At 44.5% G+C, this 12,203-nt stretch overlaps 1 protein-coding gene across 1 annotated transcript in view; it reads left to right on the top strand.

Annotated features, from left to right (window-relative positions):
- Positions 1–156: 156 nt before the first annotated feature.
- The window catches only part of LOC104162688 (discoidin, CUB and LCCL domain-containing protein 1-like), a gene marked incomplete at both ends in the record, with an annotated part of 35,016 nt that continues 22,969 nt past the window's right edge, over positions 157–12,203 (top strand). Inside the window, 3 exons of the mRNA XM_009701484.1 lie at positions 157–273; positions 10,219–10,472; positions 11,476–11,583. Of these exons, the coding sequence (XP_009699786.1) occupies positions 157–273; positions 10,219–10,472; positions 11,476–11,583 (479 nt within the window). The remainder of the gene's footprint in view (positions 274–10,218; positions 10,473–11,475; positions 11,584–12,203) is intronic.

The following is a 12,203-nucleotide window of genomic DNA, read 5'->3' as shown; positions in this document are numbered from 1 at the left end:
CTGCCTCGCTGAGAAAGAGAAATGCCCTTACCTGAGCCGGGACAGACTTTCGTAGGAATCTCAAAGGGATCTCGCAAGCCCTTTTGTGATACTGAGGTTTGCTAAAATTAGGGCTCAGGTACTGTTCTCTTCACGCTGTGTTTTTGTGTGGCTCAGGGTTAAGCTTCCTGTGGAAATTGCAGGTACTTCTCCTACTGAGCAGTTGCCACCGTTTGGCTGGGGCGTTGCGTGGCCTGATGCGTCCGTCTTCAAAGAGTTCACTGACAGCCACCGGTAAAATAGTTAATGTTCGACAACGCATCCAGATAAATTAGTAGTCCCTGTATTAATGTTCCAACTTGGCTGCAAATTCCAGAACCCAGTGCTATGCGTTTGCAGCCAGGCAGTGGTACAAAGTACTGTGTTTGGCTGATTTATACCTGTTCTTACCATAACTTCCTATTAATGGAGGTTTCTGACACGGATCTCCACAGAAGGGAGAATTTGGTATGAGTTGTGGCGCCTTTCACTTGCCAGCTTCGTGCCAGCTCTGCTCTTCTGTCCTCAATATGTTTCCCCGTTTTGAGACTCCAACTTGATATGCTCCAGGAAACACATATGTAGCAAAGAAAAAAAAAAATATTCCCTCAATCCCCTCTTTTCATCAGTGTTTCGATGGGTTTTTTTGTTTGTTTCCCCTTTCACCAATGTTTGTCTCGCACCTGATGACATCGAGGAGAAAGTTATTGGGAGAGTCGATTAGAAACAGTAAGTTTGCTGAGATTTCGGGGGGTTTTAGCGCATGCGGTGACAGTAAGCAGTAAGTGTGAATCCTACTCCTTGCCTGTATTCCCAAATTAATTGATAAAAGCGCTTGTGTTGTATTCACATTAAAAACATTTCTCCTATCAAACCAACAGCATGGAAACACAAGTAATATTTTGCCTGGTTCTCTTTGGACCAAACTCAAATTTACAAGGCAGTGTTTAGAAAGCAGAAGAGATTTTGACCCCGTCTTTCCTTTCCCCTCGGGGGGCAGTTATTCTATTTGTTTGTTTATTGATATTGCCCTATAAATTAGGGGCTGAGTGTTCTAAAGTCGAACCGGTGGAGAAAGGAGATAAGGATAAGTGGATACAAACTTCCTGTTACACAAGCTTCTCGACTTGATTTAGAAGTTGTAAGGGAGCACGAGAAGTGCCAGAGTGAATCAGGCTCGAGTTTCAGCTAATTCTGTATCTTGTCACCACTGGTGTCTCCCACCAGCTGGTTCAAAGAAAGATGCGCTGGTTTAGAGAGATGGATTTAAAAATACCCATTTTTAAAAATAAAGTAGTGCATTTTTCTGGCTTCTCATGAGCTGGCTGCGCAACCTGCTTTTTTCACAGCCAGTTCACCTTCCTCTTCAGTTTTTCCTGAGGGATGCTGCAGAACAAGGATGAAGCTGCTGTTACAGCTTCTGTTCTCTTACTGAAGTTTTAAATTAAGGCAAGGCTTCTTTCCTCACCGTGGCTTCATTGCTTCATAGCATGGCTCGTATCTGGGTGGGACTGCGAGAGCCCGGGTGTCAGCTCTTTTTCTGCTCTTCAGAATATGTTAAATGTGTGTGTTGTCCAAAGACATCTGTCAAACATGGAATTTTGTTGTTCATAGAATGACGATAGGGAAGGCTGAGTGTTTAGGGAACTGCTTTTAATTAAAACATTTATAAATTTAGTAGGTCTCACCTGGGGACAAATATCACATCTGTGACTGTCCATGAGCAATAAACAGCTTTGGGATTTATCATAAGAAGTTCTTCTTTTCCCTTTTTATTCTGCTGTAGGCTGATCTGAACTTCTCTTGTGGTTTCAGTTGCCAGTTCTTTGCTGACAGCTACAGAATGTACCTTGTTCCCCACACAGCCGTGCCTGACCTGGTATCTCCTCTCAAAATCTCCTTTCAGCGGTTCGAACAGGAGGCAGAAGGGAGGCAGACCTGAACACGTTAGCTTTGCCTTTCACTGCTCCCTGGTTTTTCTTCTGGTCCCATTGAGCAAGACCTCGAACCGTGAAATGGCAGCAGAAATCAGAGTTGAACCTGAGTCTTTCTTCTCAGAGTTTGGAGTTGTCTTCTGTTACGTTTCTGGGCAGTAGGACTTAAAACTGACCTGAGGGTTGGTCGTTTGTAGGAAGGCATAAGAGGAATGGGAATTTTACTCTATTAAGAACAAGACGTAAGCCACTGCTCTTGATGTAATTCATTTATTTTTGCTTCAAGTAAAGCGCAGCAAAGAAACTAGTTCATGTGGGATTTGCAGATCAGCATCCGAACTTCACGTGCGGTATTCCCAGGTCTGCTGGCAGTTGCGCCCGGTGCCCGGCTAGAAGGATTGGCGGGCAGCAGACTTTTACACGGCTTGAGGCACGGCTGTTACTTAATGTGACAACAGCATATGCAGTAATTATGAGAGATTATGCCTATTCTCAGGGGCTTGTACAAAACCCGTACCGAGGAATATTGGTGTGATCATGCTAATCCCCTTTGCATACCCATTTCCAGCAGTTTGAAATGCAGAGATGAATCTTTCTTGTCCTCACCCCCCCTCCAGTCTCTGAATATAAGTGATTAGTAAATTTTCAGTTTGTTTGCGTTTTGTCCTTATGTCTGCTTCCTTCCTTGGCTCCCTCCGTCTTGCCTGGTGAAGGCTGACTAGAATCGCTAAAGAAGGAGGCGACAGTTTTCTGGTTGCAGTTCATAAGCAATGCGTGTACCCACCACATGAAAACTGCAATGTTTTCAGTCGCACAGACTTTGCTATAAATAGCTCTAAGCCCTTTATGTGTACTTCTCTTTAGGTTATCAGGGGACAGATTTCAAACAAAGTCAGAGACAGGGAGGCTACAGGGAAGCTCACTGACAAAGGAGGGAGAAGAAGATGCCTTGGGAAAGTTGCTACCTGCACGTGCATGTGGCTGTTGAATCATATTTCATGCCGATTATTTGTTGATTTGCATAGGCAAAAATACATTCATTTATCTTTATCAACACTGTGTCACCTTTAGTCCACTTGAGCTACATGTGCAGCACAGTAAAATTTGGTTTGAAAACCACCGACTTTGAGGTCACTGTATAGTACTTTGGGCTACTGTATAGCGATGCCTAAGGTACCTTCTCCAAGCCATTTTAGGTACCAGAAGTAGTGTAGTTTGAAAGCCCACCTTGAAAACACACCACGCCAAGAAGCAGTAAAATTTGGTTTGAAAACCACCGACTTTGAGGTCACTGTATAGTACTTTGGGCTACTGTATAGCGATGCCTAAGGTACCTTCTCCAAGCCATTTTAGGTACCAGAAGTAGTGTAGTTTGAAAGCCCACCTGAGCTAACACACCATGCCAAGAAGCCTGGTCCTGAGTGGTGGTGGGCACTGAAGTCCTCAGCATAGACATCGCTGTAGGTTGGGGCCAGCTGTGTCGAATCAGATGCTCTCCCGTGGCACGTACTCATCAATACATGGGTTTGCACCATCTGCTAAATATAAAACAAGCCAGACAAAATCAAAATAAAATCCTTCTGACTGGATTCAGAGGGATGGTGTTGGATCCCAGCTATCTGCAATAAAAAATGTTAATAGCAATGCATGAGAATGAGCACACAACTTCCCCAAAAGGTTTAATTAGCGTTACGACTGGGAGTAGGAAACTTCAAACTGGGACAATCTAATAGTCATGTTTAAATAAAAAAGGGTAGTGGTTTGACTAGTTTTAAGAGTATACAGATATCTTCATTTTGGCTTTCAGAATAAATTGCGAGCTATCTAATTAAACTGGGTTTTGTCTGTGAAAATAGTGTGAGTGCTAAAGCCACATTTTTGAGGTTGACTGGACGCTTGCACATAGAGAGGCTGCCAGTAGTTACGGTTAGGATTGTTGATCCTGTAAAATTAAGCCTGGAAGCTGAGAGTGTTACGAGGAGGAAACATTTTGGTCTTTCGTTCGCTCTCTCCCTGTCTCTTCTTTCGACAGAGCCAGGACTTGCCTCTCGGGAGTTTCTTTCCAAGACGTGAAGGCTTAGTTTGGTGGCGGTGGGACTTTCTCATCCTTCCTGAGCTGGATTTCCAGTCCCAGTGCGACCTTACTCATTATTTCTGTTCCCCTGATGGGACGGGGTTGCTGTCTGTGCAGCAGCTCCGCGCTGCTCCTCCACGTAGGCAGAGGGAAGGATGAGCGCGCCCAGGCCGGGCTTGCTTTGCCCATCTCCAAAGAGCTTCCATAAAGGCGCTTCCAAGCACCATGAAGAGGGACGGGAGAGTAAATGGGGAAAGCAGAGCAGGGCAAGGCTGGAAACCCAGACCCAAGGCCTTCTACAAGAGCAGGATCTTCATTTGATATTTAGTATCGTTAGTCTTAAGTTGATTCTGTAATTACAATAATGTTCGTCAGGCATTTAGTAAAACACTAAAACGTTGTTTCTTCCTGCAGCTGCTGCAGAAACCTTGTTTCCATCAGAGTTTGAATCTGTGATGTTCAAGTTTCTGGCACTTGCACCACAAATTGTTCAACGATACTGGATTTCAGTCTAATGCTTTGACATTAAAGTTGAAGTCATGTTGATGTCATCTTCCAGATGTTCATGTCTACTGAATAAAAATTGTGTTTATTTGTTTTATTTCAAATTACAAAAACACATGGGGAATTCTGGATGCGATCCTTCATGCTGTACAAAGGCCTGTGTGTCCTGTCAGAAATCAAACAAAACTTTTCTTCATCATGTAGTAGGAGAGACCTCAAAACACTGGAAACATAGGTGGATTTCTTCCCCCACCCGAACAGAATGGCTTTGTTACGTGCCTGAGCCTTGTTGTCACAGCTGCGGTAACTGCGCAGAAGGGAGACGTGCGGCTTCTGCCCAAAACTACTCGTATTTTGCTCTGGTGCCAGACCAGTTCTGTGTTGGTGGCTTGCTTTGACTTAATAGTCAGCTATGCTTCATTTGTAAAATGAGTGCAAAACAAAGAAAAGTCCATTTTGTCCTTCAGGTATGAAAAAATATATTTTAACTTGTAAAATAAATTCAAGCACCCTGTGGGTCCCCCTCTGCTGGGAGGCTTTGGCAGCGAGGTCCATGGCTGACACCTCCCTGTTGTCTCAGCTTGCTCCCAAAGCTGGGGGTTTGTATTATCCCATGTTTGTATTATCCCATGTTTCTCGTGTCAGCATGGTACGTATAGGGGAATTGAAATTGAAACACCTGGGAGCCACAGAGCTGAAGGCTTTAAACCAGAATTTCAATAGATAAGCTGTAATATATGAAGTGTTGTGCCACATGGGATGAGTACTTGGGTGGTCGTAAGTGTTAATGTTTTCGAACCCAAGAAGAAGTCAGCACTTGCTGATCGATGAGTGTTTGGTCACGGACAGAGGAGGCATAGTTAAACTTGTGGTCCTTCAAACAGGTATCTGGGAACATAGTGATTTCCAACAAGTGCTAATGCCTGTGTTTTGAAAATGGATCTTCTATTTTTTTAGAGGAAGTTCAGCCCCTGTGTTCTCTAGGAGGAAAGCAGAATATTGTCTCAAAATAAACTGAGCAGTTGCACTGAGGTGGTCAGTCTTGAGATGACTGAAAAACTGTTCAGACCGCTCTGCTGTACCCTGCTTCAAAACCTGAGAATGTGATTATTTGATACTACAGCTAATCAAAAAAATCCAGTCAAATAAAATGAAACTATGGAGTTTCATTAGAAGTAGTATACTCAGGGTGGTATAAAACATTCTCTTCTGTGCTGTTTTTCACATCCATTTGCAAATACCTTTTATGCAATCTCATATTAATGTGTCATGGAAGACACCGAAATGATGCTGTGGATCATATACAGCCCCACAACCAACACGATAGTGCTTAAGTAATGGTGTGGCTGCTTTCCTTTCTATTTTTTTAATTTCAAATATCTTTTACAGCGACTATATGTAGCCACAATGAACCAGAGAGATCACAAAATTTCCTGGTTTATGAAGCCTCTGAGCGTACCGTTCCGGTGAATACCTTGATGACGAGTATTAAACAGGCTGGTCGTGTAAGAATACTGAAAAAAGGTGTTTATTGCTTTCAGTGCTCCAGGTCAGAAGCCTGATGTAGCTTTTTGGCCCTATCTTCATCTTAGTTCAGTTAATTTTTGCTTCCATTTCTACTGGAGTTGTAAGGAACCACTTGTTGTTAGATCTCAAGAACCACGGAGGAAATAGCTAGTTTCCTAGAAGTTGGGTTGAGTGAGTCAAAAGGCAGAACAGAAAATTGCATCGTGCTAATAAATGGCAATTATTGTTTCCGTCACAAACCAATTAATTTTCTCTTTAGGTATTTGTTAATTTATACCTTGGGGATAATGGGGGAGGCGGTGTGTGTGCATAATTTGCTTTGAGAAAAGTGGCGCGCTTTCTGTTGTCCTTTCTTACTAACAAATCATGTATTCCACCTAGGCATACAGGCAGAAAAAGCTGGGACAGGTTTGATTTCAAGAAAAAAGGCCACCCTTCATCGTTGATAACTGTCAATCTTGCTTGACTTGTATCGCACTAACAAGGGAATTACATATTAAAAAGGGGGGGGGGTGTGTTTCATTCTATCATGTTCAGCTATTTCCTCTTGCTCAAATGAAAGCTGTTTTGAAATCTTGCCTTCCCACCTGCTACCGTAACTGGAACAGCTCTGCTTCAGCCCCTCCTTACCCTGGTGTCTCTGAATTCCTGTCCCTGTGGGTTTGTCAGTCCTTAGCACTGCTGTGAATATTCCTATTCCTGTGCAACCCAATATTCGAGTCTGGCCCTGAGCTTGCAGCATATGTTTCCCACACAGTCCAAATTCGGTGCAATATACTGTAAGTTAATCTCCAGTAAAGCATAGCGAAGAGAAAAACCTGGGAAGAAAACAGATGGAGAAAGTAGAGCAAACAATTTGCATATATGTGATATGTCTCTCAGTTAAGATTAGCATTTCCTACTTTGCCTGAAAAGCCTTTAATAAAAATCCAACGGCATGTTCGGCCCAAATCAGCAGAATTGGAGGAGATGTCCTAATGGCACAATGTGCCCGCGGCACGGGGTGGAGGGGGCCCCGTGTCCCTGCCCCAGTGCTGGGATGCTGTGGGCAGGGGGACCGGGAGGAAAGCTCTGTCTGTGGGATATTTGTTCACCGCAGCCTTTATAGCACTGAAGCTTCACCAGGGTCCTGAGTTACTCTGCATGGGCGGCTGGTGGAGGAGCATGACCTTCCTTCCATTTATTTACAGTCCTTCAGGTTCCTCCTGAGCATGCAGTTACAAGTGCTTGGGAATGAATTGCTTGGTGCCCTCTCTTGGTGCCTTCTCTTGCACATGAGGTCCGTAATGTGGACATCTACCTTAAAGTAGGCAGATATTTGTTAGAAAACAAAAAATCAACTTCCCTTTTGCAAAAAGGGGACCCTACACTTAAGATTCCTTTGAAATTTCCATACATTTGTAGCTCCGCTCTCATATCTGTTTCCAAAAACACAGACCAATAAAAAGTTGAGGTGGTCAACCGCAGCAACTTACCACCTCTGTAAAAGAAAAGCATTGACAAATATTAAATGCAGCAATGCAGGAAATAAATAAATAAATTGAGAATTACAAATCTCTTTTGTTGCAGCAGTTAAAAAGGCACAGAAGTTTTCTCACACCCACAAGCTCGAGAGTGCTGTATTTAGAGCACTGAAAAGCAAATTCCAGGGCTGAAACTCGCTTCTCTGGAGGACTACATTTGGGTATACTGCCTAAGTCCTGGAAGCAGTGACTAAAACATACTTATTTTTGACATGTACTCCGGAACTGTCTGTCTTTCACAGATTGCAGTGGAACCAGATAGTGATCCTGAAAAGCAAAGGCAAATCTAGTTTGCTACTATCTGTGTATTTAATAGAAGCAAAGCAAGAAAACTGTATGATGCTATTTATGTTTTTGTGTAAACCTTGTCTCTTACGTGTTGCGGGATCGTGTTCTTTACAGAATGCAGCAACTTCTTAATCCTGTGTCCTCATAAATAATTCATAGGAGAGGGACTACTAGGCTGTGGCTGCTGTTCTCTCCTTCTGGCACTGTGTTTTCTTCAGTAATCTGAATTGTCTTGTCACTGAGGTCTCACGCGTAAATGTAGCCAGGTAGCATTAGGTTTCATCCTGACACAAGTCCCTAAGATGTATATGCAGAGGAGATGGTTGCTCTCCAGAAAGTTATTTGATTAAGCAGCAAAATTAATCGAGTCTTTATGGATACAGTGAAACTGGAAGAGTTTCGGTGTGTGAGTTTCTGGTTCACTTTTGTGTTAGTTTAAGTAAGACTTACTCTAATACTTGGTCAGGTTGCAAACCTGAATGTTGAGTGTAAAGTTCCCTCTTCGGTGGAAGATGGCTTCTTCTTGATGGAAGAAGTTCCTGATAAGGACCTTTCTGCTTGCTTTTGACATTTTAGCAGCTAAATAAATACATTCTCAGATCTCACTAAGTTTATGTCTTTGCAAACTTCTGCAAAAGTGAGAGGTTTCTGGGGTAGTAAAGGCTGCCCAGGTGGGTTGGGGCAATCCAGCTAAGTCCCTGCCGTGTAGGTCAGCACAGCCGGAAAATTTCTCCAGCTACTGGCATATGGCTGTGCCTGCAACTGCTCAAAAACTCGTTAACTTTGAAAAATGGTAGTATGGATGTAAGCCACTTTGCTAGATGAGACACTTAAAATGGTTGTCAGGGATTTTTCTTTTATACTTGATGATGGCGATCCAACTCGTTACCAAAATAACTTCCTATATGTTTGAAGCAGAGCATCTCCTGCGGCTGGCCGCGGGGCACAGCCCTCCGCACGGAAGGGCTGCGGGGGCGACCGCAGCTGGGCACGTGGTGGGGATTTGTGATTTACGGGACCGCTGCGGAGCCAAGTGGAGATCATTTGCTGCTTTCTCATTCCTACGTTAAGAGGGACATTACAGTAAATAATGTCTGTGAAGAGGAGGGAAAAACACGCTGTGGTTTGTTTGACCTCCTTTTGCATCCCTTTGAAGTTGGCAAGTAAATAATTTGGGGAACAAAATCAGCACTCCACAATGTTCCTTTGTTTCTTCTGCTGCTCTACCTTCCCTTCCTGCTCTTGGCCCTCCTCCCAGCCACAGCTTGGTTAGCTTGGGCAGCAAAGTGGGTGTCCTGAGGAACTGCTCCAGCACAGGGGTTAAAATGTTTCCTGGGAACCTAATGGAGTCAAACATATTAAAATGCAATTCAAAGAAAAAGTTTGCACACTATTTATTTTCCCTTTCGCAGTAGGGCATACTGTGAAGTGGGGTACTTCTTCCCTTGAAAAGATATTAATACCAATTTAAAGGCCATGGAAGATTGCAGCCACTGTTTTTTCAGATGATTGCTTTGGGGGTCTTCATCCCAGTGGGAAGAGGCCGGCAGCCAAGGAGCAGCAGGGAGCAGGGGTCTGTAGCCAAAGAGGCCGAGATAGAAATGCTGGTGCCCGAGGGGGCTTGCAGAGGGGGTGGAAGAGGGCAGGGAGCCGCTGGCTGTGTGCGTGAGCACGCCTAGGTACAACGCGTGTTGAGCACTGGAGTGAGGCCAAGTCCGTTATTAATTGCTTAGGGAGGGTGAATCAGAAGGATGAAGAAGGCAGCTGTTTGCTGCCAGGATGTTGTAGCAATGCTTTTGAGAACGCACTTTGATATCATGCTAAGTAACCCTTTTTTGGTTGATGGTATAAACGTGTTTTGTGAAAGGTGCAGCACATGGGAAGTCTTTATAGCAGTTATTTGAAAAACTGCAGCCTCTTCCCTAGCTCAGAGGGCGATGCGGTGCCCACATCCACTTGTGCATGTGAGCCGGGGGTGGAAGAGCCCGGGGAGCAGAGGAGTGAGAGGCCAGGGCTCGGCTTGGGAAGAGACGGGAGGAGAGGGTCAGCCTCGCTGGGTGATTGTGGGTGGCAGGAGGGTACCTGGAGGAACCAGCATCGTTTTCAGAGATATCTAACTGCTGCTTCTAGGACCACCACAATTTTGCTAAAGCCACAGTATCTGTCAGGGGCTGTGTCTAGGGCAGGTTTGGGGCTGGAGCTTGTTCATGGGCATCGATTTCATCCCCTATGTCTTTCCTGGGCAAGTTTGATCCCGGAGGGGGCCCTCCTGCCCCTGAGCCAGCAGCCGTGGTCAGACCGAGCCCAGACGCAGCTGCTTGGAGATGCTCCTTCACCTTGTCCCATGCAGACCCATCAGGCAGGTGTCTGAGGATGGGCAATGGTACTACCGGCCAGCCACCTGGTACCTCCTCTCGTCCCCTCCGCAGGGACATGCACTGGTGTCTTCTGGTGAGGTCTCAGCTTTGGTTTTACGGGCGTGCAATGCTCTCGGTGAGCACCGTGTGAGAGAGGGCAAGGTGCAAGCGGTGTGCCCACTGCTGCGGCAGAAGGTGCCGGTCGTGGTTCTTCTGACTTCCTGGGGAGTTATTTCCATCGTTTGCCGTAGGAAACTATTTTTACCTGTGGTAAACAGCTTTAATTCCAGCGCTCTGTGATCTTTGGTACAACCCGCGCGTAGGCCAACGAGTGGGTGCCCACAATCCAGAGACCACGATCTTGATCTTGGTTCAAATGCCTGTGGGAACTCCATTTACAAAGCATGTTTGATGTGCTTCTAGTACGTCCTGGTGCTGAGGAGAGATTTTATTAAATCTAAGCGTGTTTAGACTTTCTGGCTGCTCAATACCTTGTGCTCAAATATTTTACTTTGCTCCCATTCAGTGAGAAGCGATGAAACCTGGATCTCTGAGGCAAGGCTGCCAGCTTCTTGCCAAATGGGGTGATAGAAAGCGGTTCTGAGAAGTAATGCTAAGGGAAAATTTAGTGTTAGCGAGGAATCCTGCGTCAAACTGACCAGTCGAATACACGTATTTCCAGCCAGAAGAGCTCTGCCTATAGAAAAGAGTGCGACATCAGGTATCTAAACCATAGTTTTCATAAGGACAAGCAGTTGTGTTTTAAACTCAACACATTTGAGGTTTGGCCAATACATTTCTACTGAAAATCAAAATTTCATGTGGGAAATAAGAACAAAACTAATGGTAGTATTGTTCACATTTTTAATTTGAAACTGTGAACAGGGATATGTTTTGAATTCCTTACAAGTTGCCTCCATTTCTGCACCCTTGGTATGTAGTGGAGTATATATTTATAACTTTTTTTCTACATAGAGTCATAAAATCTCTCTTTGAATGACTTGCCAGATCCTGAGTTTTATTCTGCCTTCCCTCTATACCTCCAGACTCCTTCCCTAGGGTGCATTTTCCACCAGATTTCAGTGTAAGAATTTTCTTTGCTCTGGTAATCTTGCTGAGAAACTAAAAATTTAGAGCTGCAGTCAGGCTTCTCTGTAAGAAGCAATAGTCTCTAGGACTAGGTCTGAATTTTTGGACATTGCTTCGGTTCTTGTGGTGAACAAGCTTTTGTCATGACCCTTTCTTTTCAGGCAGGCAGGCAGAACAGAGGCAGCAAGGGACGCTACAGGGGCAGGATGATGCTGTGCTCGCCTCTCGTCGGCTGGAGCGTTTGGATGACCATCCTCCACCAGTGAAAAGTCAGAAAATAGCATTTATGCTTTCTTAGCTCAAAAGGTGTTCTGGTGTTAATACTTTTCAAAGTTGACTCACAGACAAATTTTTTAAAAAAGGAGTTTCCGTGGGAACAAGACCTCGTATCACCCTGACAGAGGAGGGTGGCAGGCTGAGGTCTCCGGTGCATGGTTTTGCCTGTATACTTTCTTCAGAAATCTAATGCTCTGTGAGCTGGACAGTTGTCAGGGTCTTACCATGATGGAGATGTCTTTTCAGTTTTTTGAGGAGAGTTTCGTACCACAGAGGATCCTTGGGATCTTAGTGAGGTGACACAGGCCAGAACGTAGCCCAGCGAGATGAAGGCTCCATGAACGCTAGACTTTTCATTTTCAGGAGTTCATCCCCATGACATTTTGTTGTGGTTGCATAACTTTTCACTTTGTTTTCACTTTTCTTTCCCAATACAGATAAGTTGCAAACCAAGCTCCAGATCGTAGTTTATTTTCATCAGCTCAGCTAAAGTAAATGCTTACAGTCAGAAACATGCAATTTAAATTAAAGGCCATGGGCAGTTCTTTTTTACTACGCAAGAGTCAGCTGCATAGGCAGCAAGGTTGTCCTGTGTCATGCTGAAAGCAATCTG

The sequence above is a fragment of the Cariama cristata genome, unplaced genomic scaffold, assembly GCF_000690535.1.
Source record: "Cariama cristata isolate BGI_N322 unplaced genomic scaffold, ASM69053v1 scaffold1376, whole genome shotgun sequence".
Taxonomy (NCBI): domain Eukaryota; kingdom Metazoa; phylum Chordata; class Aves; order Cariamiformes; family Cariamidae; genus Cariama; species Cariama cristata.
The sequence above is the reverse complement of the archived record's forward strand: the minus strand, read 5'-3'. Positions and strand labels throughout refer to the sequence as shown.